General features: G+C 40.3%; 1 protein-coding gene and 1 long non-coding RNA gene across 2 annotated transcripts in view; both read right to left on the minus strand.

Annotated features, from left to right (window-relative positions):
• The window catches only part of tmcc1a (transmembrane and coiled-coil domain family 1a), a 48,768-nt gene extending 41,725 nt beyond the window's left edge, over positions 1-7,043 (minus strand). Inside the window, exon 1 of the mRNA XM_072682230.1 lies at positions 6,666-7,043. Within this exon, the coding sequence (XP_072538331.1) occupies positions 6,666-6,704 (39 nt within the window). The 5' untranslated portion in view covers positions 6,705-7,043. The remainder of the gene's footprint in view (positions 1-6,665) is intronic.
• A 1,857-nt stretch (positions 7,044-8,900) lies between these two features.
• LOC140557615 (uncharacterized) lies at positions 8,901-25,457 on the minus strand. The gene is made up of 3 exons (XR_011979835.1): positions 25,375-25,457; positions 12,395-12,438; positions 8,901-9,149 (listed from the first exon to the last, which is right to left on the minus strand). It is a non-coding gene; the product is annotated as an uncharacterized lncRNA (long non-coding RNA).
• Positions 25,458-25,904: the final 447 nt, after the last annotated feature.

The raw sequence follows: 25,904 nt of genomic DNA on the forward strand, positions 1-25,904 counted from the left end.
GCATGTCATTTGCTATCGTAACAAGGTGCATGCACAGCTCAAAGTGTGCAAAAAGTTTTGGGCGTTGCCATTCCCGTTAAGAGCCTTTGGCGGAGTGCTATTTCAATGGCGCAAAGCGGGGGTGTACGCACATTGTGCACATGTCTGTGTTGACAATTCACTGCCAAGATAGAAATTGACGTCTGACTTTTGACGCCTGCCAGGGTTGCTTTCAGTCAGTGGTGCACCTGTGTTTCCATTGCCAAGATAGCAATACACCAGAAATTTACTCGAACACACCTCATTTCGAGATCGTCACGCCCACCGGTGTCAATATATTCGCAAGCACCGTTGCTATTTAAACTACATAGATGGAAGGCGTGAAAATAGACTGCCGACGAGGTGTAAGATAGCAATGAGAAACATGCCGCGCCTTGCGCAGGGTGTAAGACAGGATTCCTAAAGCTACATTTGTCCACCTCTGTAATACCAGTAACCTGGTAAGCCACTCTGTATAAGAGCATTAGCTAAATACCATAAATGTAATGTAACAAGAAGCTAAATAGTTATTGTGCACTAGCATACAGTTTTGTCTTTCTGTTAAAGACAGGACATCTTGTTGTTGACAAAAATACACCCGCTCGGGACAGATCCAGCTGGCGTGAATTGGTTACAGGCCTATGAGGTACAGGTATATTGCATTCCTCAATATTTCTCTTTTGTCTTTTACACAAGAAGGGCATGAGACGAAAGAGGAACGAAGGACAAAGAAGCAAACACACACACAAAAGTTCTTCTTACTCTCTCACCACAACTCACACCCCTCTCTTACACACACACACACACACACATATATAGCACACACACAGACATCTGCAAGTAAACAAAACAAAGATGGATGTTGATGGACGTGCAAGAGAGAGACAAAGGGAAAGCCAGTTAAATAATTTAATTATCAATATCAATTAAGACGTTTACCTAAAATCAGAAATGCTGAAACTAGCACACGCACAGAGAGGAAGGAAGGAAAGTTAAAAAAAAGAGAAAAAGGAAAAGAGATTTAAGATAAATCAGAATAGTCTACCTTGCAACACAATTTTTCTGCACTTGATTTAGCTCCTCTGGAAATGAGTAAAGTCTTTCATGGGGTTTGTGAGATGCAGAGCACTGGCTAGATCAGTCCGTTGTCTTCAGCATACTGAATGAAAGAAGTAGTCTAGTGAGAAACTGCATTCGCACAATTACCCCAAATGTAGCCACCCAGCACACAGACACATTTGGTGTCTAAAGTTAGGCTGTGCAGTTTTGCACTGAAGCTGTAGGCTAATGTAACTAATATGTATGTTAATAGCCTGCAAACTGGACGCCAAAACCGACACACACTTGCCTTTATGTGGTTTCTGACACTGTATGACACTGTTATCTATGAGAACAGCAGATAAAAATGTACAAGGGTGTGACTGTCTTAACGTTAGCTTTCTTGTCAAGAGACCACGTATTTGATCAGCAGGGATATCGTAGGCCTATATGGCCGATGTGATGAGAATTCAACATTGTCAAAAGTTGACTGATTAAGTTGGTATCACTGCTATCACTGGAATTTTCTACAGAAGCTGTATCACTTTCTGAAGTATAATCAACATTAATTTAATTTAATTTAATTTAATATCACTTCTTTAGATATTGCTCATCACTGGATCGAAATTATGGGCAGGTTATGGGCACTTTTTTGCATTTGTAGCTCTAATAACAGCACTCAGTTGCTGGTGGGTAAAGTAGGCAGAAAACCTAGGTAAAAAAAAAGGATGCAGCCCAGTAGCAGCAGCCCTCTCGCAACCTTCTGTGAATACTTTTTTATAGCTGTGTGTGTTTGTGTGTGGAGAGGGCAAAAATAACCCAGCCGTATTGTATGCCCTGAAGTCGTAGGGGCGTGTTGTTGTGATTGGTGATATAGATAGTTGCCAAGTGATAATGCAGACAGAAAGAATAGACTTTAGGAATGAAAAAGAGAGAGAGAGAAAGAGAGAGAGAGAGAGAGAGAGAGAGTTTTGAGTTTAAAGCTGCTAAAATCTAGGCCCAGAGGTAGTTTTCAAGCTTGTTTACGTTGGTCAGTGGAGCTTTTTATCACTATATATATGAAGAAGATGCCTCCCTTATTGTTGGATGCACTGGGATAATTTCTGAACTAAATTATTAGCATTGTCTGGCTCCAATTCTAACTAGTAACAACCAACCAACCGTGACGTAAATACCTTAATAACTGCCCCAACAAAACACCTTAGCATATAGCAGTAACCTCATAGGTACACCTCAGAAACCACCTGGGACACCTTGGAAGCCACCTGAAATGTCATAGCAACTGCATAGCAATAACCTAGCAACCACCTGGGATACCACAGCAACCACTTTTTACTGTTTCACTGTTGTGACTGCTTGAAAGTGGGAACCACTACAGCTCCACAACTTGTTTTCAGTTTATATTGCAAAATAAGTTGAAAACTATGAGGCTGAAATGAGTCTTATTCACTGCTTATCTGAATATACAATCACCACAGTGTCACTGCTTCCTTGTTTAAGGTGGAACGGAAGCTGTGTAATGAAACCTTGTTGTCTAGATTAGGCGTTCATGTCTGCTGCTTGGTAACTAGTATCATCCAACCAACCATAACTGAAATACCTTAATAACTACCCTAACAACCACCTGAAAAAACATCTTAACAAGACCATGGCACACACTTAGCAGCCACCTGAAGTACCATAGCAAACACCACAACAACATCCTGGTATATCATAGTAATAACCTAGTAGGAACACCTTAGAAACTACCTAGGACACCTTGGAAGCCACCTGAAATGCCATGGCAACTGCATAGCAACAACCTAGCAACTACCTGGGATACCAGGTGGCTCCACAACTAGCTTTCAGTTTATATTGCAAAATAAGTTATAAACTATGAGGCTGAAATGAGTCTTATTCGCTGCTTATCTGCTTATTTAAATATACAATCACCACAGTGTCACTGCTTCCTTGTTTAAGGTGGAACAGAAGCTGTGTAATTAAACCTTTTTTTATGTTGTTTAGATTAGGCGTTCATGTCTGCGCATAGCTGCTTGGTAACAGAGATAAGAATTGATTATCGTGCTAGTTCAGGATTTCCTAATTTGTGATAAGAGGTTGTTTGATAAGATACAATCCCTAAATTAAGAACTGATATAACGGCATATGTTACATACATGTGCACAAGACGCCTGGGTAAGCAAGAAAGAAAACAAAACCATTGTCTAAAATGTAGAACTATCGCTTTAAGTGGAGGTTCGTTCAGGGACAAAATACAGCCTTCAACCTCCTGCTATACCCTCAGGCAAAGCAGATGAACAAAGAGCAACCGATCAATCGCCCCTCCTGAGCTGCCGCCAATCCTTACAGACACTCACAGAGGTTCTTGTATGGTAGAAAAAGCTGGAAACAACTACAACAGAGGTATAAACTGAAGACTTGAGGGTGGGAAACAATGGATCACTGACAATTGGTTGCTTATGTGAACAGGATAACCATTTCCTTTTGTTCTAGTCCAATAAAGCTGTAGTATAAAGTAGGGATCCACCGATACCTCTTTTTCCTTTCCAATACCGATACCAATACCAGATATCCAAGAATCTGCCAAAGCCGAGTACCGATACCGATACCAACTCTGTCTTAAATACTCGATAGATGGCTATAAATGCTAATAATCCTTAAAGGGGAACAACATGTACTGGCTGAGTACCTGCACATTTGAAAAGCTATAAATCAATGAAAACCGCCACAATGCAGTAAGCAAGTAGGGAAGCATAATCTTGCTAAGCTCGACCAAACATCTTTTTATTTGGTGTTTAAAATTCTCATTTTATTACAAGTACATGTCTCTATGTAAAAGATACTAAACTTCAGTGTGTGGTCCTAAAACAAGCTGCTTTAACTCTTAAACTTCCATTAAATGACTGTTTATTGATAGTAACTATTTAATACTGGCTGTTTACTGGTTGTTTAAACGTTCGGTTTCATAAAGTATGCAAACCACAATTTTCTATGTTAAAAAAAGAATGTACGGTGTCAGTAAGCTTTATGGTATCGGTGCTCTCTATTGCCGATACGATACTGTGTGTAAGTGCCAGTATAAGCGATGATACTGATACAGTATCGGTATCGGTGCAACACTACTATAAAGCCTTCCAGTGCTCTTTTTAGTAGAAAATCAGTTCTATTAGAAAGCAAGATATCATCATATTTCTTCATAGCTTCTTGCAATATAGCAAAACATTACTTCACTTAAAACAGCTGAAATTGTTCCAACATTCCCCAAACAGGATTAATGAATCTACAGGCCTCTTCATACCACATCCCTCACCCACAGACGTCCCAGCTGCTTTTAAAGGGGACCATAAATTTGGTGAATTGGGTGTCTAGAAACTGCACTCTAATGCAGTCTCCAGCTTGTTCTGTTTTAGGCACTGTAGCTCTTCAAAAAGCCATTATGGGAAAATGTGCAGCAATCAATTTATTGAGCAGGTCTACTTAATTATCAACCAGTCTCAAAGGCCCTTTTATTTTCTGAACAAAGCACCTGTGTCCACTCAGTCCCCCCATCTCTCACCATCTCCCACAACACTGATCCAGCCAGGTAACCTCCTGATTAGCTGTGTATCTTATTTCTTATATCCTATATGGACACTAATCAGCCATAACATTAAAACCAATGCCTAATATTGTGTACATTCCTCTCATGCTGCCAGCATAAATTTCAGCAATTTGTGCCACATAGCTTTCCTGTGGGATCAGACCAGACAGGCTAGCTTTCTAGTTACTGACCACTGCACAGAACTGATGTTTTGGAGATGCTCTGACCCAGTTGTCTAGCCATCACAATGATTCAGATTCTTACGCTTGCCCAATTTTGGGCAGCCCATCTGGCTGTTCACTTGCTGACTGGTAGGTAGATCCCCGGTGCCATTGTAATCAGATAAACAGTGTTATTCCCTTCACTTGTCAGGTGTTTAGGTATTAATGTCACCTGTCAGTTTTAATTGTTATGGCTGATCCGTATTTAATGTTAAAGTGTACAAATGGACCATTCACTCCCCAGGCCATCCAGTCTATATATGGAAGCAATTATACATAAACAATTAGTGTGGTTAATAAATATGTATCACATGAATGCTGAAGTTATAAGGAGTGTTTCAGCCCAGATTGCTTTTTACATGAGGTTTACTACAATACAGCCAATCAAAACGCACGGCCACAAAAACAGCATATTAAATATTTAAAATAAATATAAATATTTAAATACACTACCAGTCAAACATTTGGTTGAATGTGTGCTGGTCGTCACCCTAAAAACATCTAATCCAAATGCTAGGTTAACCATATATATATATTTTTTTAAAGAGGACCCTGGGGACATGTTTATGAGTAAATGTTTATGAATGAATTAATACACTGTAGTTAAAATACCCCAACCACATCATCCTAACTAACTGGATACCAATCACCCTGTATATATGTGTACACGCAGCTTGCATTGTCCTTGTGGAGAAGTATTTCCAATAGAACAGGATTCTCTGGAACAGATAAACACACACCTATTGGCGCCATGTCTAATGCTAGGCGTGGGCTAGAGGGGTATAAAGACCCCCAGCATTGAGCCATGCAGCAGTCGAACTGTGTTCTCTGGAATGTTGGTGATGGTGCGCATTCTCAAAGCCCTTGTCGCTAAATGCAATCAAATTCTCACAGCAATACTTCCAATTACAAACATGTATCTCCAAAATGCCAACTTCACAGGAGAAGAAAAAAAAACTTCAATGTAAACTCAATGTAAAAAGATTTTTTTCAAGCCATCTTGGAGCATTTCTATTGGTGCATTCATCCACAATTATTCACACAGTGTACAGAACAGCTACAGGGTTCAAATGTAAGGAAAACTAAAAATGCACAAAATTGGAGATACATGCTTTTCATTGAACAGCAGCGATATGTAGATTGTCGCCCTCAACGTTTTTCACTTTTTAATTTGATTTGAAGTGCATCTGGATGTCATTGTTCTTTACAGTGTGTGAAAAGTTTGTGATGAATGGGCCAATAGAAATGCTCCAGTTTTTTTCCCTGCTCCTAAATAAATACACAAGCTTTCATGAAGCATCCCTTAACCACCCCATATGGTCAGGTGAGAACTGGCTGATGAAGGCACCACTGCTTACACAGGGGCTTTTGTGTCCTACTGACAAATATCACACACACACACACACACACACACACACACACACACACACACTCACAAAAACAAAAGGTCAGGCAGTGAACATTAGTCCAGTAAGACAAAGTCAGACTTTCTAAAACTTCTCTCATACCAACACATAAATACCCCCCCCCCCTCTCTCTCTCTCTCTCTCTCTCTCTATATATATATATATATATATATATATATATATATATATATATATGTCTTTGTAGTGAACACACACATATGGGTGAGGGTCACACACCTTCACTTTTACAGTAATATACACTCATATCTAGATTACACAGTGTGTATTAGCCTGTACAGTACTCTTCACACAAAGACCCAAAAACCCACCCTGACACACACATACAAACACACACACACACACACACACACACATAAATGTAGGAAGCTAAAGGCCTCTTACCTTTGAATACTGTCTCCGGAGGCTGAAGCGCTGCACCATGCTGACTGAATACAGACTGGACCCACTCCACACACACACACACAAACACACAGTTACCAGAAACTCACACACCCTCTCCGGCTTATCACCCTTTACCACATATCCGCAAAGACCTATGGGAACATTGCACACACTCTCTTAAAAGCTCCAAAGACACACACACAGTGAAGTCTGTAGTCTGATCCAGATGTATCCAGATGTGCTCCCTCTGCTACATACTGCTGAGTCTACTGAAGTGTACTGAGAGAGAGAGAAAGAGAGAGAGAGGGATGCACTATCCTGCTTTCTACTCATATCCAGTTTAAATTCTCTCCCTGTTTCTCTTTTTCTCTGTCTCACTCTCTCTCGTTGACACACACACACACACACACATACACACATGCGCACACACAGGGCTGTCTCATGCTTCCTGACTGTAAGCTGAGCGACGTTGCTAGGGGGTGTGAGGGGAGAGAGAGGGGGTGGGTTCCTTCCCCTGAGAGAGAGAGAGAGAGATGCAGAGACAGGGAGAGAGAGAGAGAGAGAGAGAGAGAGAGAGAGAGGGGGTGGGGGCAGTGAAAGAAGGTTTTGGGTGTATAATGGGGATTCAATTGGGTGTGGTTTCCTCCATAAATGATGGATAAATGTCATAGAAATCTATATAACACACACACACACATATATGCACACCCACACCCACAAAAAAGCACACACACCCATTCATATGACATAAAGGAAATAAAGGCCATATGCTATCTAGACATGTCTGTTTTATCACACACACAGACACAAACACAGACAGTGACCCTTTGACCTCATGACAGTGAAAGGTCACAAATTCCTCAAGGTTTTCCAAACAACTCCTTGCTGAAAATCCCTAGCTTGCAAAAGGACCCCATGTTTCCGTGGCAACAGATCAAATGACCTCATCGACCTTCAGCTGCATCAGTGATGCTGTCTGAGAGAATCACTGAAAGTCTGTCTCTCATAGACACACACACACACACACACACACACACACACACAAACATACAGATTGAAATACAGACCCAAACACAGTTCCCCAAGCCAGGCTAGACAGTGTGTGTTCATATTGCCATGTCCTTAAACACCGTGGATCATATGTGTGAGTGTGTATCCATCTGCCAGGCTCTCCCCACAGCTCGTGGTTGAACTGACCTGGTTTTATAGCTCCCTCTAGTGGTCACATTAATTCTTTATTTTCATTTATACTCTCGGGGGCTTCATTTCCAGCCCAGTCATTATCTAAACTCATCAAGTTCACAACAAATAAGAATGACATTTTCCTTGGAATTTAGTTATATCCATTTCCCACCCACTAGGTAAGACCATTTCACATATAGTGCCACTGCCGCAAGTGCAGTCATTGGGCGGCTCAACACACTTGGAGGAGAACACAAAGCACTAAATCTACTTTACATTTAAAAAGGATTTCCTAGAATGAGAAACTGTAATTATGTTGGAAAGCTAAATAATGGATCAGCACATGGAAGTGACATACCATGAACCTCAAATACTGTTGGCTGTTCCCTCTTAAATTTACATACTCCTAGATGACTAGCGAATGCCTTAGAGGATAAACACAGTGGCTACTTCAGAATATTGAAGGCTAAAAGGGTGCTACAAGCTAACACTAGCTGACCGGTGGAAGAGTGGCAAGGCTGGAGAGCTGCAAAGCTAAGGTGAATGGGGAGTGCTGGAAAAGTGAGCAGGTGCTACCTGGGTGCTAGGCTAAAAGCTAACACTACCCGACCCTCCTACAATCACTTTAGCTGGTTAACCGCAGACTGTGCTAACTCGACACTGAGAGGACCCAGAGAGGACAGCAACACTATCTGGTAAGACTCAGGAATTATTACAAAAAGTTCTTGTTACAGTGTTAAAAGCTATGCTAGGCTAGGCCAGGCCAGGCTATGGGGTTGAAGTCATTGTGGCGCAGTAAATCAGCCAATAAAAGCCAAACCTTTCAGTTTTGTTTTCACAGGCTCACCATAAAAGGAAAATCAGTGGCAAAATAACAGGGTTGTAAATGGGCTAAATCATCAAATACAACTTAAAATACTCAAAAAATGCATGTTTACAGCTTTGTTTATATATCAACATTTAAATTCTGCAGAAATGTGGAATTCCTATTTAAGTTGTAGATTCTCCCCTGAAATAAAAGCTTATGTCAGGATTTACATCTTACCTTTTCTGCCTCCTCAGGTGACTGGTAGCCAAGGCCTGTGTCAATGAGGGCTGGGCTACTGGGCATGTCGGAGGTGGAGGACGAACGTGAGCGCTCTGCCTGCAGCACTGCATCATGGGCAGCATGGCGAAGGATCAGGGGGCTTCCTCTCAAGGGCGGGTCCACCACGGTACCGCCAGCTTTGGCCCGGTGGCTCTGCAGGCTGGTGCCTCGCCTCATGCCGGTGGGCGGGGCGCTACCACCTCCACCACTGGCAGCTGCAGAGGGGGCGGGACCAAAGCGCAGGTCAATCTCAGGGTCGGAAGGTTGGTCCGAAAGGTCACATGTAGGGTCTTCACAAAGGGGAACGAAAGAAAAGGAGGAGGGTCCATAGGAAGGGCTAGCAAAATGTGGACGGGGCAGATGTTTATACTGAGGTTGAAAGAACTGCCTCAGACCTTGACCCAGTGCTTGCATGCCACCCAGGGCACTGTGGGTCATTTTGGACAGAGCATACTGAGACTGAAGTGACCTCTTGACCCCCAATCCCGAACGCTTATACTTGGACTGCTTGGAGACCAGCGTATGTCGGCTGGCCCCTGGAAACAAGCTCCGTCCTTGGTTGTGGGCAGAAATGTCAAGGGCACTACCACCATGATCCATTAGAGGGAGCTAGTGCACTTCTCATGCAGACAGAGAGAATGTAAGCTAAATAAGAGTTTGGATCAGATTCAGTCAATCGATATGCTTTGCGCTTGAATAGTTGGTTTGAGTCCAGACAGCAGCATTCTATTGGCTCTCCTGAGGTCATGCATCGGTCAGTCAGCTGAAAGGCATGCTTGTCTAATAGGGGAAAAATAAGATGGGCTATTCATTATAGGTGGACGTTAACACACAATGAATTAAGACACAGACACCAAACAGACCAACAGGCAGATGGACAAATGCCAGGACATAATGCAAGAGATGAAGCTACAGGAATTTAGCAAACTCAGGTAATGTTTGGAATGTAGAGGAGGGAGATATGGACTGACATTTCCATCAAAATATTCCCAATCACCTGGGGGAGTATATTCATATAATGATGTATCGGGATACACAATAGGTATAAACATATTTTTAATATAGTACTTTCTCCATTTACTTTGGAAGTCGGCTGTCAGAGCTGGGAATGTTGTTACACCCAGTTAACATTCTGATAATTGCAATACATTATTTTACACACTGGGTTGAGAATCCTTTACTATTGTTTTATGAATCTGAATGAAAAATATGTCCCCCTTTTTATGTCCCAGGTTAGCACTGTTAGCATTGTCCCAGGTTAGCACTGTTAGCAATACCAGTTGATAACACATTATGAAGTATTTAGCACATCCAAACACCTTGGAAACATGTCCACAGATAGAAGTTGGACAGGTCTGTCTGTACAATAGATTTATTGAGACACAAATAGATAGAAGTGCTAAGAAACTGTATAGCACTCCTACGTCCATATGCCTTCAACAGTTTCTCCAGATGAGGTGGAATAGGGCAGTGTATCTGCTGCTTAGTGGGTTGCACACAGACCTTAACTGGCCTCAGCTACTTACTGATTGAGCATGGTGGTACATGCTACAATGATATATCGATTCTGCTGTAGCGAAGTGATTAATTGAAGCTAATACTTAACAACAAAACAAGCCTCTCTCTCTGAGAATGCAGGATTTTATAGTTTTGCTGATGACGGTAATGAGGAATTTTATACTGATTAACCTCCCACATAATATTCAATCATGTATGATTTCATCATTTCTCATAGTCAAGCAATAGACAAAGTCGTTTACTCATCTTCTAAACGGATATCGAATTCAACTGAACTATTCCACAGATAACATGACTTATCTTACATGTTACTAATAGTTAATAAATCCACAACACGGTCAGATACCAGCAATAGTCACTAAAATTTCACTAAAATGCATCCCAGTGTGGCCAGGAGAGATGTGAATACATTTTCCCACGTAAAAAGCACATCAACAAAGGTGTAATTTCCGTTTTACTTTTCGGAAACAACCATGAACATAGTTTCGCACCTGCTACACATTCCATTTATAACCTACTGTTGAGTTACCGAGTAACACATACCCCAGACCTTCGCATGTGCCAATGTTACGGCATAATCGCCGTTATTCACTTCATCTATGAGTGTTTTTGATGATTAAGAGTATAAGATGAGAGATACACTACATGTCCAAATGTTTGTGGACACCCCTTGAAATTAATCCATTCATCTACTAAGCACTCATTGCTGACACAGGTGTGAAAATGCACATACACACACACACAGCTTGTCTAGTTCCAATAGAGAAGTACTGCCAATAGAATAGTACTCTCTGAAGCAAAGAAACATGAAACTATTGGCAACATACCTAATGCCAGGTGTGGGGCTAGAGAGCTAAATGGGTATAAAGCCCCCCAATAATGAGCTGTGGAGCACTGGAACTGTGTTCTCTGGAATGATGGTGCTCCATTTAAGACTTTTGGGATGTTTCAGGGAATGCTCTGCTTGTTGAATGCAATCAAATTCTCACACCAAAATCTAGTAGAAAGCCCTGCCTAGACAGTAGAGTTACACAGTAGAGTTACATCAGCAGGATAAACTCTTTTTAAAACCCTTGATTTTGGAAGAAAGAGTAAATGAGCAGGTGTCTCAACACTTTTGTCCATATAGTGTATGTGACAAAGGATTTTAGCTACATAGCTACAGCTCACAAATGCTGAACCTATCACACTTGAATCCCCACACTTGAATCCCTGCTTGTAAAACTAAGAATTCATGCTTCACAATAACATACATATATCTGCTCCAAAAAAATGATACATATATATGGAAATCATCCGAGGTGTACATATTAGGGATGCACCGATATCACGATACCAGATTTTCAAGTATTTGCCGATAATAAATGCCAATAACTACACGCAAAATGCATCAGCAGCAGCAGATTCTTAAAAACTACTATTGAGGTACTCTCCTGTACTGAGTAGTGATTGTTATTTAGGATCTGCCGCTCTTCATCTAATTAAACCAGTCTAATTACACTTTTGATACACAGCAAATTCGCCAATGTTAATTTAACACCGATAGTGTTACATTAACTCCACATGTTAACACATGTTAAAATTTAACACAATACCATTGTTGATTTAACACTGGCAAATTTGCTGTTTATGCTTAGAAAAGGATATTGTGTATCATGAAGATAAAATTTATCACAATACAATAAAATATTGCCCAGCTCTAGTTCTAGCTCTAGGGAACGTTGCTCTCTATTGCCGATACCAGGCATTGATATCGTTATGGTATCGATATCGGTGCAACACTAATCCATATATATATATATATATATATATATATATATATATATATATATATATATATATATATATATATATATATATATATATATTCAGAGTTCAGTAAGAGAGTGAGGAGAGAGAGAGAGAGAGAGAGAGAACGAGAGAGCGAGAGAAATCCACTTACCATCAGATCAACACAGCTGGGCTTTGCTCACAGTACAGGGTCAACTAAGAAGACAAAGTATGAGAGGATTAACCACACACATGAACACAGATAAAGCCAATAAAAAACAGCTGCAACTAAAAGCAAACAGTTTATAATTTCATTAACTTTTCATTTCTCACAGCATAATTGCTTGAATACTATACAGAGGCTTTAAAAATGACCATCCCAAGCCTGCCTCACCAGTCCAGCCAAGCGATAAGCTACAGCAATAAGCTACAGAAGGGTTGACCACATCCAACCCAAAAGTGCCACATCAATGTTCAGCTTAGTGCCGTCTCCTCTGCAGCAACACTTGATTCACACTCAGGAGGAGCCCTAACAGAAGAGATTCATCCGTTTCATCAAGCAAGCTTTCTGAGTTAAGCCCAAAGATTAGGGGAAGAGAAAAGATTACCGGATAATGGATTATCTTATCCAGTTAACTATGAAATTCCACTTCATGGCATAGTCCAAGTACTTTCTGAGGAACACTGAACTGTGCCGTGGTCATCCAGGAGCATTAAAGTTAATCTAGGCCGAAATCAGGCCTCAACCAGGCATCTGTAGTAACATCGGAACATGTCCAAACTCACTGTCCAAACATTTAGAATCCCTTAGTAACCCTTAGTTACCAATTAGCACTGTGCAAACTGGATTATCACACATTGTTAAATGGTCTCAAAAACACTACATGTCCAAATATTTCTGGACACCCCTTCTAATGAATAAAATGAGCAGTGGAAAAGCATATTTATAACCATATCTTTTGGAATGATGGCGCTCCAGCTGATATTTTTGGTTGGGGAGTTGGTGATGAGGTGGGCTGGTGATCATCCAACATCCTAACCTTACCAGCACTCTTGTCGCAGAAAGCCATCAGTGGACAGTAGAGACAGTTACTCAGTTACAAAGACACCCTTGACTTTGGAATAAACAATGAATGGGCAGGTGTCTCAATACGTATGGCGTAGATTTACTTATGTGGTTGCTAAACACTGTATGATACACAGCTATCTGTGGAATAAATAGATGAAGGTACACTTCATAGGCAAAAAATAGTGGGGAACCCTTGGAGCCCCAAATTCAGGTTCCTAATAGCTGGATGACCTACGTTGAATACAATACAAAATAAATACATGCAAAGTCTTTTTCATCTCTCTGTTCTGTCACACACACACACACACACACACACACACATTATTGTAGGTGAATGACCTTAGATAACATTTTCATATGGAACTCTTATCCTCCTCCATCCAATTTTAATTTGGTTCCAATAATGCTGCCTGAACTGCAGGGGATTTGGTGTTTTCTTGATTGCCTGCTATATTTATTGTAGGTAAATCCTCTTTCAGCCGACAGAGGACAAAGCCTCAGTCTTGGGGAGTGAGGAGCGGGTTCCAGCTCTTCCCCAGCATGAGGTTATTTTCAGACGCTCCCTAAAGCAGTAACACAGAGTAATTGGAGTCCAGCTGGGTCCAATTTTTCCCCCCAATGCTTGACATTTAACATGTACGAAGCTGATATGCTGATATGCAGTTTTCAAACCCCTGCTCAGTGTATGTTACTAGAAACTGGACAGTGCTCTCGCTGAGACAAAATCAAACAACATTTGCTTAGTTAATGCTAGATTTCGCAGAGCAGTCATGTAGCAGTTGCACTAAAATCAACCCAAAAAAACAAAAACAAAACATAACTGGCTGTCAGGTTTGGGATGCAGTAGAATACAAGTATTGGGAATATGCAATCAGTATACAGTAAATACAAACCGGATTCCAAAAAAGTTGGGACACTAAACAAATTGTGAATAAAAACTGAATGCAATGATGTGGAGATGGCAAATGTCAATATTTTATTCGTAATAGAACATAGATGACAGATCAAAAGTTTAATCTGAGTAAATGTAACATTTTAAAGGAGAAATATGTTGATTCAAAATTTCATGGCGTCAACAAATCCCAAAAAATTTGGGACAAGTAGCAATAAGTGGCTGGAAAAAGGACATTGAGCATATAACGAACAGCTGGAAGACCAATTAACACTAATTAGGTCAATTGACAACATGATTGGGTATAAAAAGAGCTTCTCAGAGTGTCAGTGTCTCTCTGAAGCCAAGATGGTAAGAGGATCATCAATTCCACCATTGTTGTGCAGCAATAGCAGAATGGTGTTACCCAGCGTAAAATAGCAAAGACTTTTAAGTTATCATCATCAACCGTGCTTAACATCATCAAAAGATTCCGAGAATCTGGAACAATCGCTGTGCGTAAGGGTCAAGGCCGTAAAACTCTACTGGATGCTCGTGATCTCCGGGCCCTTAAACGTCACTGCACCTCAAACAGGAATGCCACTGTCAAGGAAATAACAGAATGGGCTCAGGAATACTTCCAGAAATCATTGTCAGTGAACACAATCCACCGTGCCATCCGCCGTTGCCAGCTGAAACTCTACAGTGCAAAGAGGAAGCCATTTCTAAGCAAGCTCCACAAGCTCAGACGTTTGCACTGGGCCAGGGGTCTTTTAAAATGGAGTGTGGCAAAACGGAAGACTGTTCTGTGGTCAGATGAGTTGAAGTTCTTCATGGAACACTGGGACGCCATGTCATCTGGACCAGAGAGGACAAGGATAACCCAAGTTGTTATCAACGCTCCGTTCAGAAGCCTGCATCACTGATGGTATGGGGTTGCGCATGAGTGCTTGTGGCATGGGCAGCTTGCATGTCTGAAAAGGCACCATTAATGCAGAGAACTATGTTCAGGTTCTAGAACAACATATGCTCCCATCTAGACGTCATCTCTTTCAGGGAAGACCCTGCATTTTTCAACAAGATAATGCCAGACCACATTCTGCAGCAATCACAACATCCTGGCTACGTAGGAGAAGGATCCGGGTACTGAAATAGCCAGCCTGCAGTCCAGATCTTTTACCTATAGAGAACATTTGGCGCATCATAAAGAGGAAGGTGCGACAAAGAAGGCCCAAGACGATTGAACAGTTAGAGGCCTGTATTAGACATGAATGGGAGAGCATTCCTATTTCTAAACTTGAGAAACTGGTCTCCTTTGTCCCCAGACGTCTGCTGAGTGTTGTAAGAAGAAGGGGGGATGCCACACAGTGGTAAAAATGACCTTGTCCCAACTTTTTGGGGATTTGTTGACGCCATGAAATTGTGACATGATTTCAACATATTTCTCCTTTAAAATGTAACATTTACTCAGATTAAACTTTTGATCTGTCATCTATGTTCTATTATGAATAAAATATTGACATTTGCCATCTCCACATCATTGCATTCAGTTTTTATTCACAATTTGTTTAGTGTCCCAACTTTTTTGGAATCCGGTATCTGTATTAATACAGACGTTAACCCCTTAAAAAGCCTATTGCCAGAGAATAGCTCCACCAGTACAGAGCTAGTTTATACAGAAGTCCACTGAGTAATACACCTTACTGTGTAGCTTTGGAGTGTTAACTAGGTTAAGACCTAGTTGGAAATGTGGGATTCTAGATGATATATGATATCACCAGATGTGACCAAGATTGGCCCTTTTTAGTGACTTTTTGGGTGAATGTGAATCAGTGTATATATCTGATGTGCGGGTTTGTGATCTTCTAATCTGTCTCTACCCAGAATCATTGGAGGGTGGAAATACCCCCTGGAATATACACTAAATTTTAATGACAAATATGGTTATTTATGTAAGCAAAAGTGGTTCTTCTGTGGCATCACTCAAAGAACCTTTTAAAGCACATGTATGTTTAAGAGTGTGGAGTCAATTAAGCATTACCATGTGTTTTAGGGGGATGAGAAGATAACAAAATACCAAGGGACTACTTCTCACAGTTACTAGAGTAAGGATTGAACCCACAACCCTGTGCCACTATGCTGCAATTTGGAATACAAAAGAAGCAGCAGATGGCGCTATGATTCTGATTTATTCATAGTACTGAACATAAAACCGATATAGAATCTTCTGAATATAACTGTAACATTTCTGATCATTCTGAAAATATTCTGGAAATATTCCAAAATTATTATTCAATTAATTTAATTATTATTAAAGATTCTAAAAACATTTACAAAACATGTCAAATATATGTGTGCAGATTTTGAAAATATATTTTAGAAATATTCCAAAATATTTGGAAGACTTCTAAAAAATATTCTAAAAAAATTCCAAAAATGTATTTAAAGTTTTTGAAAATATTTTAGAAATATTCCAAAACTATTTGGAAATATTCTAGACATATTCTGAAAATATTTGCAAAGATTCTGAAAATATTCTAGACATATTTAAATCATTCTGAGAATGAAAGTTATTTTAATACAACTCTAAGAATGTGTTTCTTTTAACAAGCTCTTGAAGAGAGTAAAGTGTATTTACTAGTTAATCATGTGGTGTATCCAACAAGTTATACACAATTCTGAAATATAAAACTAATAGTGCATATTCGGATGATAACTGAATAACGCTGTAAACATATTTGTAAAAATTCTGAAAAAAAATCTGGAAATATTTTTAATCATTCTGAAAATAGTCAAAAAATTAAAGAATAAGAATGTTTTTGATACATTGGCATTAGCCTGTATGTTATACATATATGACTGCATTCTGAATGACCCAAATGTGATCAACATAAAGATTTGCTGAACACGTGCAGGTCAAACCAGCAGCATCCAGTGTTTTTGGGCCGGTCAGTGATAAGACCATTGATCTGTAGGTTGAACTGCAGTCCAGCACTCAGTAATGATTAGCACAAAGTAGGACAACACTAGTTAAATGACCCAACCCCAAACTCATTGCTGAATAACACAATATTAAAGAGTGGGTTAGGAACTAATTCTAATATGTGAATAAGTCTCTGAAATCACCACAATGATATGATTTTAAAAATAATTTACAAAGTCTCCTAATAATATAAAATAGAATAGAGAAAATTGCAAAAATATTTTTTTTAAATTCTGAAAATATTCCAAAAATAATTTGAAAATTATTCTGTAAAGATTCTAAAAATATTCTGAAAATATTTGTAAAGATTCAGAAAATATTCTTGAAATATTCCAAAACAATGGAAACAATGGAAACATATTAAAGATTTAGACTTATTGTGAACATATTTTAAAATAATGAATTTGGAAATTGTCTAATAATTGTAAATTAGGCTAAAAATGAGTTAATTCATTAGTTTTATTATTATCAGTGATAATTATAACATTACTTAATTGATGTTGTTCAAAAGCCATTTTCAGATGGAAATATTTTAACACCCCTACATCTAACTGTATTTTGCTGTACAGTGTCCATAGCTTTCTTTATTAACACACACACACACTTTGTTTAGTGACAGTTGTGGTTCTGCTCATGACACATAGGTATACTGAGAGCGAACAGAAGGTGTCAAGAGCCATGTGTTTGTGTGTGTGTGTGTGTACCTGTGCTGACTGAGCACATACACTGTCTTGTAAAAGGTGTGTAGATATTGTCTAGGACAATAGCCACAATAGCCCTTTTGGAAAATAAATGACTTCAGGCATTGGACAGTATCTACACACACACTCACACACACACACACAGACTCATGCAGTAATATATCTGTTAAGCCCTGTTAAAGGTGAATCAGTGCAGGCCTGGAGAACAAAAGGCCTTCTGGAAATCACTGCTCTCTCACTTTGTCTCTTTCTTTCTTTCTCTCTCTCTCTCTCTCTCCCTCTCTCTCTCTCTCTCTCTCTCTCACACACACACACACACACACACAGACACACACACATACAAACAACACACACACAGTATACTGCAGCAGCCATTCAGTAATGTTCACCGTGTCAAAGTGCCATTGTTTGACTATCTCCGCTAAGCTGACTCACATCAATGTGCACACTGTGGTGACACCTCTGTGGGAAGAGGTCCAGCGCATTCTGTGTGTGGCTGTGAGAGTGTGTGTGTGTGTACAGTAAGCGAGTGTGTACACCAGAGGAGGGCAGTGTCTGGTACATTTACTGAATGCCCAATCTATAGGTTTGTGTGTGTGTGTGTGTGTGTGTGTATGTGTGTGTGTGTGTGTGTGTGTAAAATAGCTATCTAAATATAATACTAGAAGTGCTATTGTAAAGGGGCTAGTTTGTAATACAATCTGATTGGCTAAGCCTTCAATTAGAAGATTCAAAGCCATCATAAAATGCTGAATATACACAAATAAGCAGCAGAATTGTGGGCAATATTTATTCTTATATATAAGAATATGACATCCCATTTTAAATCCATAGGCATTCATATTGAGTTGGTCCCCCTGTTGCAGCTCTAATATACGTTTGGAGCTCTGCAGTTATTGAGTCACTAGAGCATTGGAGACTTTTATGCACTATGCTCCTCAGCACTTGGCTTTACATAGCCTATCACTTCATGGCTGGGTTGCTGTGGTTCCTAAACCCTTCCACTTTTCAGTAATACCACACATAGTTGATGGTGGAATATCTAGGGGGGAAAGAAATTTCACCATCTGACTTGTTGCAATGATGGCACCTTATTACAGTACCACGCGGGAATTCGTGAGCTCTTTAGAATGACCCATTCTTTCACTAATGTGCATGGCCAGGTGCTTGATTTTAAACCCTTGTGGCTGAAAATGGGACTGAAAGAAACATCTGAATTCTATGATTATGAGGTGTGTCCCAATACTTTTGTCCACATAGTGTATATTTATATAGATATACTATATATATTTTTTCACATTATGTTATTTGTTCAGTAAAACACTAATAAAACACTAATTAATACAATTATTTAGCATTCATTCTAACAATTATAATTCATTTAAATGATAATGACTGGTTTTACATCACTGTGTTCATTAAAACATCTCCACATCAGTTCTTAATGATGCTAAATTAGGTAAGCTGATGACTGAATTTAACAAAACCATGTGCTGGCTGGGGGGCGTACAGGAAAAATCTAAACTATGAATTGTCCTAGCTCACTAGATCTCAACGAATTCCTCCAAAACAAGAAATTTATGTTATGTTTTACTGTGTTTATACCTGCATCTGTCCTAACGTGATCTGGTATTTGTACAAGCAAAAGCAGTGTTATTGCTGAGATAAATGGTTTCAAATAATGTGCTTAGGTGCCTAATACCTCTGCACAGTATTGTACATATCTCCCCAGAACATGTGTGCCTTTGCTATTTTGAAGATGTTTGGACATATTTTTCATTGGACAGCGATGACAATATATATATATATATATATATATATATATATATATATATATATATAAAAAAAAAAAGAATATATATATATATATATATATATATATATATATATATATATGAAAACTATTGCAATGAGTTCCTATTGGGCACTGGATCCATGTCAGATCTACAACAGATGCAACAGACAGGAGTAACATGAAGTGACGCCCTAATAAAGGTAAGGTAAAGGTGCACGTATTTGTCATATTTGACAAAATGTGAATGGCTTTAAGACCTAGCCTCAGTGTCTGAGGTTTTTGACACGCAGACACACAAATAAACACACACAAACACACTCATCTGTGCTCTCATCACCTATTTTCATAACTCGTATTGCTTCACTGCAGTGCAACTTGATCCTTCATGACCTACTCTCAGCTGGTCAAATGCATGAATCTCCAATACAGCTGATCTAAGATCAGGTTTTTCCTTTAAGAGAATAAATCATATCTGAAACGTCTGACCCAGATGGGCCCCCACACCAGCATTAGAGAGAGACTCACACACACTCACGTACAGCACTGTCACGCACAGCATGTCAGGGATTAAGCCGCTGGGCTGCCATGAAAATGTAGACCTGCCACACAGACCAAATATGCTACATCTACACAACAGAATAATGTTTAGTAAACGTTTACACATCATAAACACTGACGTGACATACTTCACTTATCTGGAACTCATCTGGCTTTAGGCTTCCACTACTTGTTAGCTGCAGTAGCCTCGTAAGTTGATTTCTGGCCACACCATCGCTTCAGCACGTGAACAAGCACCAAATATGACCTAACACAGGGGTGCTCAGTAGTTCTGGAGATCCAAAAACTTGACTCTTATAAGAAATAATACCATCTGCCGTGACCCTGGCCCCTGACCCTTTTCACCAGTTGTTCTTTCTTAGGCCACTATTGGTAGGCACTGACCACTGCATACCTAAAAAAAAAAAACACAAGATCTGCCTGCTGTTTTGGAGATGCTCTGACCTCCAGTCGTTTGGCTCATGTCAAAATTGCTTAGGTGATTATGCTTGTCCATTTCTCCTGCTTTTAACTCACCACCTTCAAGAACTGACTGTTCACTCGCTGCCTAATATATCCACCCCCTGACAGATGGCACTGTGGATAAAGCTAATCAATGGTTTTGTCCCTTCACCTGTAAGTGGTATATAGATGGGAGGTTTACAGTAGAAGCTACATCAGGATTGGACACCACATGGCCTAACTATCCACATAATATTACCTTTCTAACACTTAAGTGCTTAAACTCCAACCTTGGTTAATGCTGGAAGATCAACACCATAGAACATGGACAATCCTGCTCAAGTTCTGGATAACAGCTTTGAAAATGTGAAGTGTGTATAAGTACAAGCCTGCTCATATGCAGCGACTCCTGGCAGTTGTATTGAACTGTGATCAAACTCCATAATAAACACAATAATCCAGCCACATTATAGTAGAAATGGATCATGTTGCACATGTATGTATGTGACTGTATGTCTGTTTCTCAGGTCAATCAATGAAACGCTTTACAAACACGCAGCCCCTGGCTAATCATTCCTGCATTAAAGCTTAGTCTCCCACACAGAGATGTAGCCTGGTAGCAGACTAGCAGACACTTATAAAAAAGGTTACTTTAAGTAGCAGATGACTAAACTGGGCATATTCCACTTTGAGCAAAAAAAATATAATACTACAATAAGTACAAATAATAAAAAAAAAAAAACACCTCTCCACAAAGAAGCTTGGTGTTATCGGTAGTTATCATCCGGAACCTAATTTGGTCAATCATTGCTTGATTAAGTTCAATCAGAAGATATGATCTGAACCCAGACCTTTGCAGTTTGTAGTGAAGACCCCCTGAGAATGGCAACCTGGGAGAAAACAGCCGCAACAGGTCTGACTATTCAAAGTATGGAGTCTACAAGACCTCTGAAGGCATCCTGTGGTATCTGGCACCAAGACTTAAGCAGCAGATCTTCCTGTAAGTCCTGTAAATTGTGAGGTCGGGCTTCCATGGCTTACATCAATAAGCCTTAGATGCCCATTACCCTGTTGCTGGTTCACAGGCTGTCCTTTCTTATAGCACTTTTGGAAGGCACTGGCCACTGAGCATCAGAAGAAAAAACCCACAAGACCTGCCTGATGTTTTAAAAGGATAAAGGTGCACGTATTCGTCACTGTACAGTGTGGACTGTACAGCGAAATGTGTCCTCCGCATTTAACCCATCTGGTAGTGAATACACACTCACACACACACGTGTTAGGGGCAGTGAGTACACACACACACCCAGAGCGGTGGGCAGCCAACTCCAGCGCCCGGGGAGCAGAGAGGGTAAAGGGCCTTGCTCAAGGGCCCAACAGTGGCAGCTTGCCGAGCCCGGGAATCGAACCCACAACCCTGTTATCGATATCCTGGCGCTCTAACCGCTGAGCCACCACTGCCCGCTGAGCCACCACTGCCCACTGAGCCACCACTGCCCACTGTTTTGGATGATGATGCTCTGATTTAACATATCCTAACATATCCACCCCTTCACAGAGGCCACCGTAACAAGATGACCAATGCTTTTCACTTCACCTGTCAGTTCAGTGCTGTTAATGTTATGGTTGATCAGTATATATAAAACACACACCTACAGCGATTTCTGCTCTTCTGGAGTTCAATACATACTGGGCTCCTAATAAACAGTTGTCCATGTATTGGCCCGAGGCTGGAAGTTCAAGAGTGCATTACTGGCCTCGCGCTCTTAGGGTAGTTAAGATGAACCTCTATCTCCCCTCGTCACTTATTGGGCATCTCCTAACTGATGTAACAGAATTGACCGTTATTCTGACCGTTGAATTTTCCAATGACCTTGCGTTAACTTCAACAACCATCCACTCAGCAACAGAAAGCAAAATGAATCAATTAGGCCTTTATGTTATTATGCATATATGACTTCGGTGTAAATACGCCTTATGCTCCAGCTACAGTCCTGAAGAATTTAGGCTTGGCTGAGCTGGAGCTAAACACTGTCCTCCAGCTTGTCCAGATGATGATGTCATCACAAAGAATCTGTCCTCCAAGTTGGCCATGGAGCAGAAGTCAGGACCTCTTGACCCCATGTCAAATCAGCCGTGTCAGAATCTCTCTGGCACCTTCTTCACCTACACCTGGAACTACCTGCCACGTCTACCCAGGAGTTCATCTTAGTCCCGATCAGTGTTAAAGAGATTTAATGACACACTGCCAAGTCTTACCACCTTCAGTGAGCAACAGCAGCAGCTGCTGCTCTAACACATATGCAGCAAAGCGAACTGAACAGGATCAGTGAAGTGGGACCGACTAAAGTACAGCTAACTGTCAACACAGCGGTCCAAATGGCAACGGTCAGTCCTTTAGTAAACCAGAGAACCAGAGAAGGCTGGGCTACTCACACAGCAGCGTGTCTCGGGGCAGTCCCGCTGTTGCAGTGTGATTTCAGTGCTCAGCTGTTTGAACGCAGCCCTGCTCCGCGCAGATTACGCGAGCGGCTACGTCACAGAGCGGCGAGTCAACGTGAGAACGGGAATTGCTTTCCCACCCGTATTCCGGCAAAGCCACGCCCCTGCTATCGGATTGGCTACAACTTTCCAGCCGCCTCCGCTGTGATTGGTTAGTGGTATAACGCCATTCGGTGGACTGCGGCGAGTGTAATGTAGTAGCCAATCGCGGCGTATGTGGGTGTGGTTTGTCGCAAAAACGGGTGGGGCAAAAGCGACGTCCTGTGTACGTCAGTATAATGGCCTGAGCTTCAGACAGTGATGGGGCTGACTGTGTGGTCGGAAGCCTTGGGGGAGCTAATATGGAACTAATATGGTCGAAGAGCGTTAATGCCCTTCTCGGTAAAGTGGTGTTTGCAGTGTCGTAGGGTTCATTTCAACTTCAGGCGGGCGGTGGGACGGGACACACTGCTCATACCACCTGACCAATCATATGATGAGTGTTTTTTTTTACTTGTTATTAGCATTAAGTTTATTTACACTTAATATATACAAAAACATGCTTAATTATCCATCTCTCACCAGAACTACTCACAGTTATAATGCAGCATCACCACAGTCATGCTAATAGCTTTCTGCTTGGTTCATGAACATAGCTCATAAATATAACAATATAAAAATGTCCTGCATTTCTTTAAAGCCATACAAGCTGCTCTTTTAAAGATGCAGTTTAGCAAAGAATTCAAATTAGCAGGATTTTTTTACTGACCCTCAGATGCAGTCCAGCATCCAGGTCTGTCATCTGAAGTTTGCCTCTTTAGTTCAGAGGAGGAGATGCTGGGCTAATGTTGCTATCAGTGGACATAAAATAGCAACCTCATAAATCCTCATAAATATGAGCCCAGAAACATCTCTCTGCTCACTCAAAATGCACCCAGAGCTTCATTTGCTTCACACAGACAAACGCATCCATGGTATGACTTATTATAATCTATTACAACAAAGCTGAACTGTGAGGACTGTAACATTTTGCTTAAAATGATGCCATTAAATGATGCCACTAAACATACTTAAAATATGTATTAGTTTATGTAGTTTATGGCTATATATATATAGTATAAAGTTTGGGTATGCATTTATAGAAACAAGATGACAGTTCAGGCCATTGCTTTTTGTTTTTTGTTTTTATCGACATCAGCTCAGCATCTTCCATTCTAAACCAAAAAAAGCAAAGTGATATATCATGTATGGTAATTAGATTTTTTGCTGGACTATTTATCTAAGGTCAACTAAACTAAACAAACAAAACAAAAGTACTAAATAAAGAGTAGACACTACTAAAAGTGGCTTGCTAGCAAATTCTAACAAACAAGGCCACAGTTTTATTTGTATATATTTGAGGGTACCAGCTGCAGCTGGTAGTGTCTTACATTATGACTAATAGTCTTCTCAGTTTACCTCACATTTAAACCTTCAGAGCAGTCTTAAACTTCAGAAAAGTGGAGCTGTAGTATAGTCTCATTTCCAATGAGGTTTTTATGCACTGAGACGTAAATATAGTATAGGGTATATATATATATTTATCCCTATCTTTGGTGTTTTTTACTTTTTGATATAATGGGAATCGGACAGTTGTTCTTTACATTGTGTCAAAATGTTGTGATGAATGGAAATGCTGCAAAATTACATGGGATTAAATATTGTAACATTGACTTGGAGCAGATAAACATGACCTTTTGGCACCAAACCTAATTACAGACATGAGCTAGAGAGGCATCAAGCCACCCTAGCACCCAGCATTGAGCTGTGGAGCAGTGGAACTGAGTTCTATTGGAATGATGGTTTGTGCTCCATCCAACACTTTTTGGGAGTTTGGGATGAGGTGGGGTGGTGATCATCCAACATCTTGACCTCACTAACACCCTTGTTGCTGAAAGCAATCAAATCCTCACTGTGTCCCAATACATATGTCCCTATAGTGTATATGTTTCACATATTGTTTCATAATGAATAGACCAACAGAAATGTAGAATATAACACATTCAGCATAGAAGAAAAATGTGAAATGATAACCAATTCCAATTAAACCAATTAGTCTGTTCCACCAATTAGTATTAGTCTGTGCTAATACTAGTGCTAGCTAGTCTGTGCTAGCTAGTCATTCATTTCATGTACACATTCCATATAATAGACATATACAGTATATATGTGTTTAGGTGTGTTAAAGAGGAAGGTGTCAAAACATGGTCTTACCAAAGATTCAAATGGTCTCCTTCTCCAGTTGCATATGTGCCATTTTTCAGAGAAAAACACCTAAACCCTTCAGTCCAGTCTTGCCCAGAACCAGCAGCTGATCACTGTTTCAGATCGTGGCTGTAGTTCCTGTAGTGCAGGTCGGAGGCCACTGAGCCAAGCGGCTCCACAACAGGCTGTGAGAGAAAGTGGGAAAGACAAAGGCTTGTCACAGGCAAAATACACCATTTGTTCCCCTGAACTGAACGCATGCGAGAACACATAATGTAGCTTTGTTTTGGGTGTCACAGACACACACACACACACACACACACACACACACACACACACACACATACACACACACATACACACGCTCACACAAAGTGCTGATTTCAAACATTAGCCTACACAAAATACGTCAAACATTTCCATATGGAATCATCTTAGGCCAATAAAGTTAAATATAAGCTAGTTCATGCAAAACATCAATTTAATGACTTATATACTTGAAGACCATGGGCAATACAACTTTAGAGGCCTATACCACA

The sequence above is a fragment of the Salminus brasiliensis genome, chromosome 6 (genome assembly GCF_030463535.1).
Source record: "Salminus brasiliensis chromosome 6, fSalBra1.hap2, whole genome shotgun sequence".
Classification (NCBI taxonomy): Eukaryota; Metazoa; Chordata; class Actinopteri; order Characiformes; family Bryconidae; genus Salminus; species Salminus brasiliensis.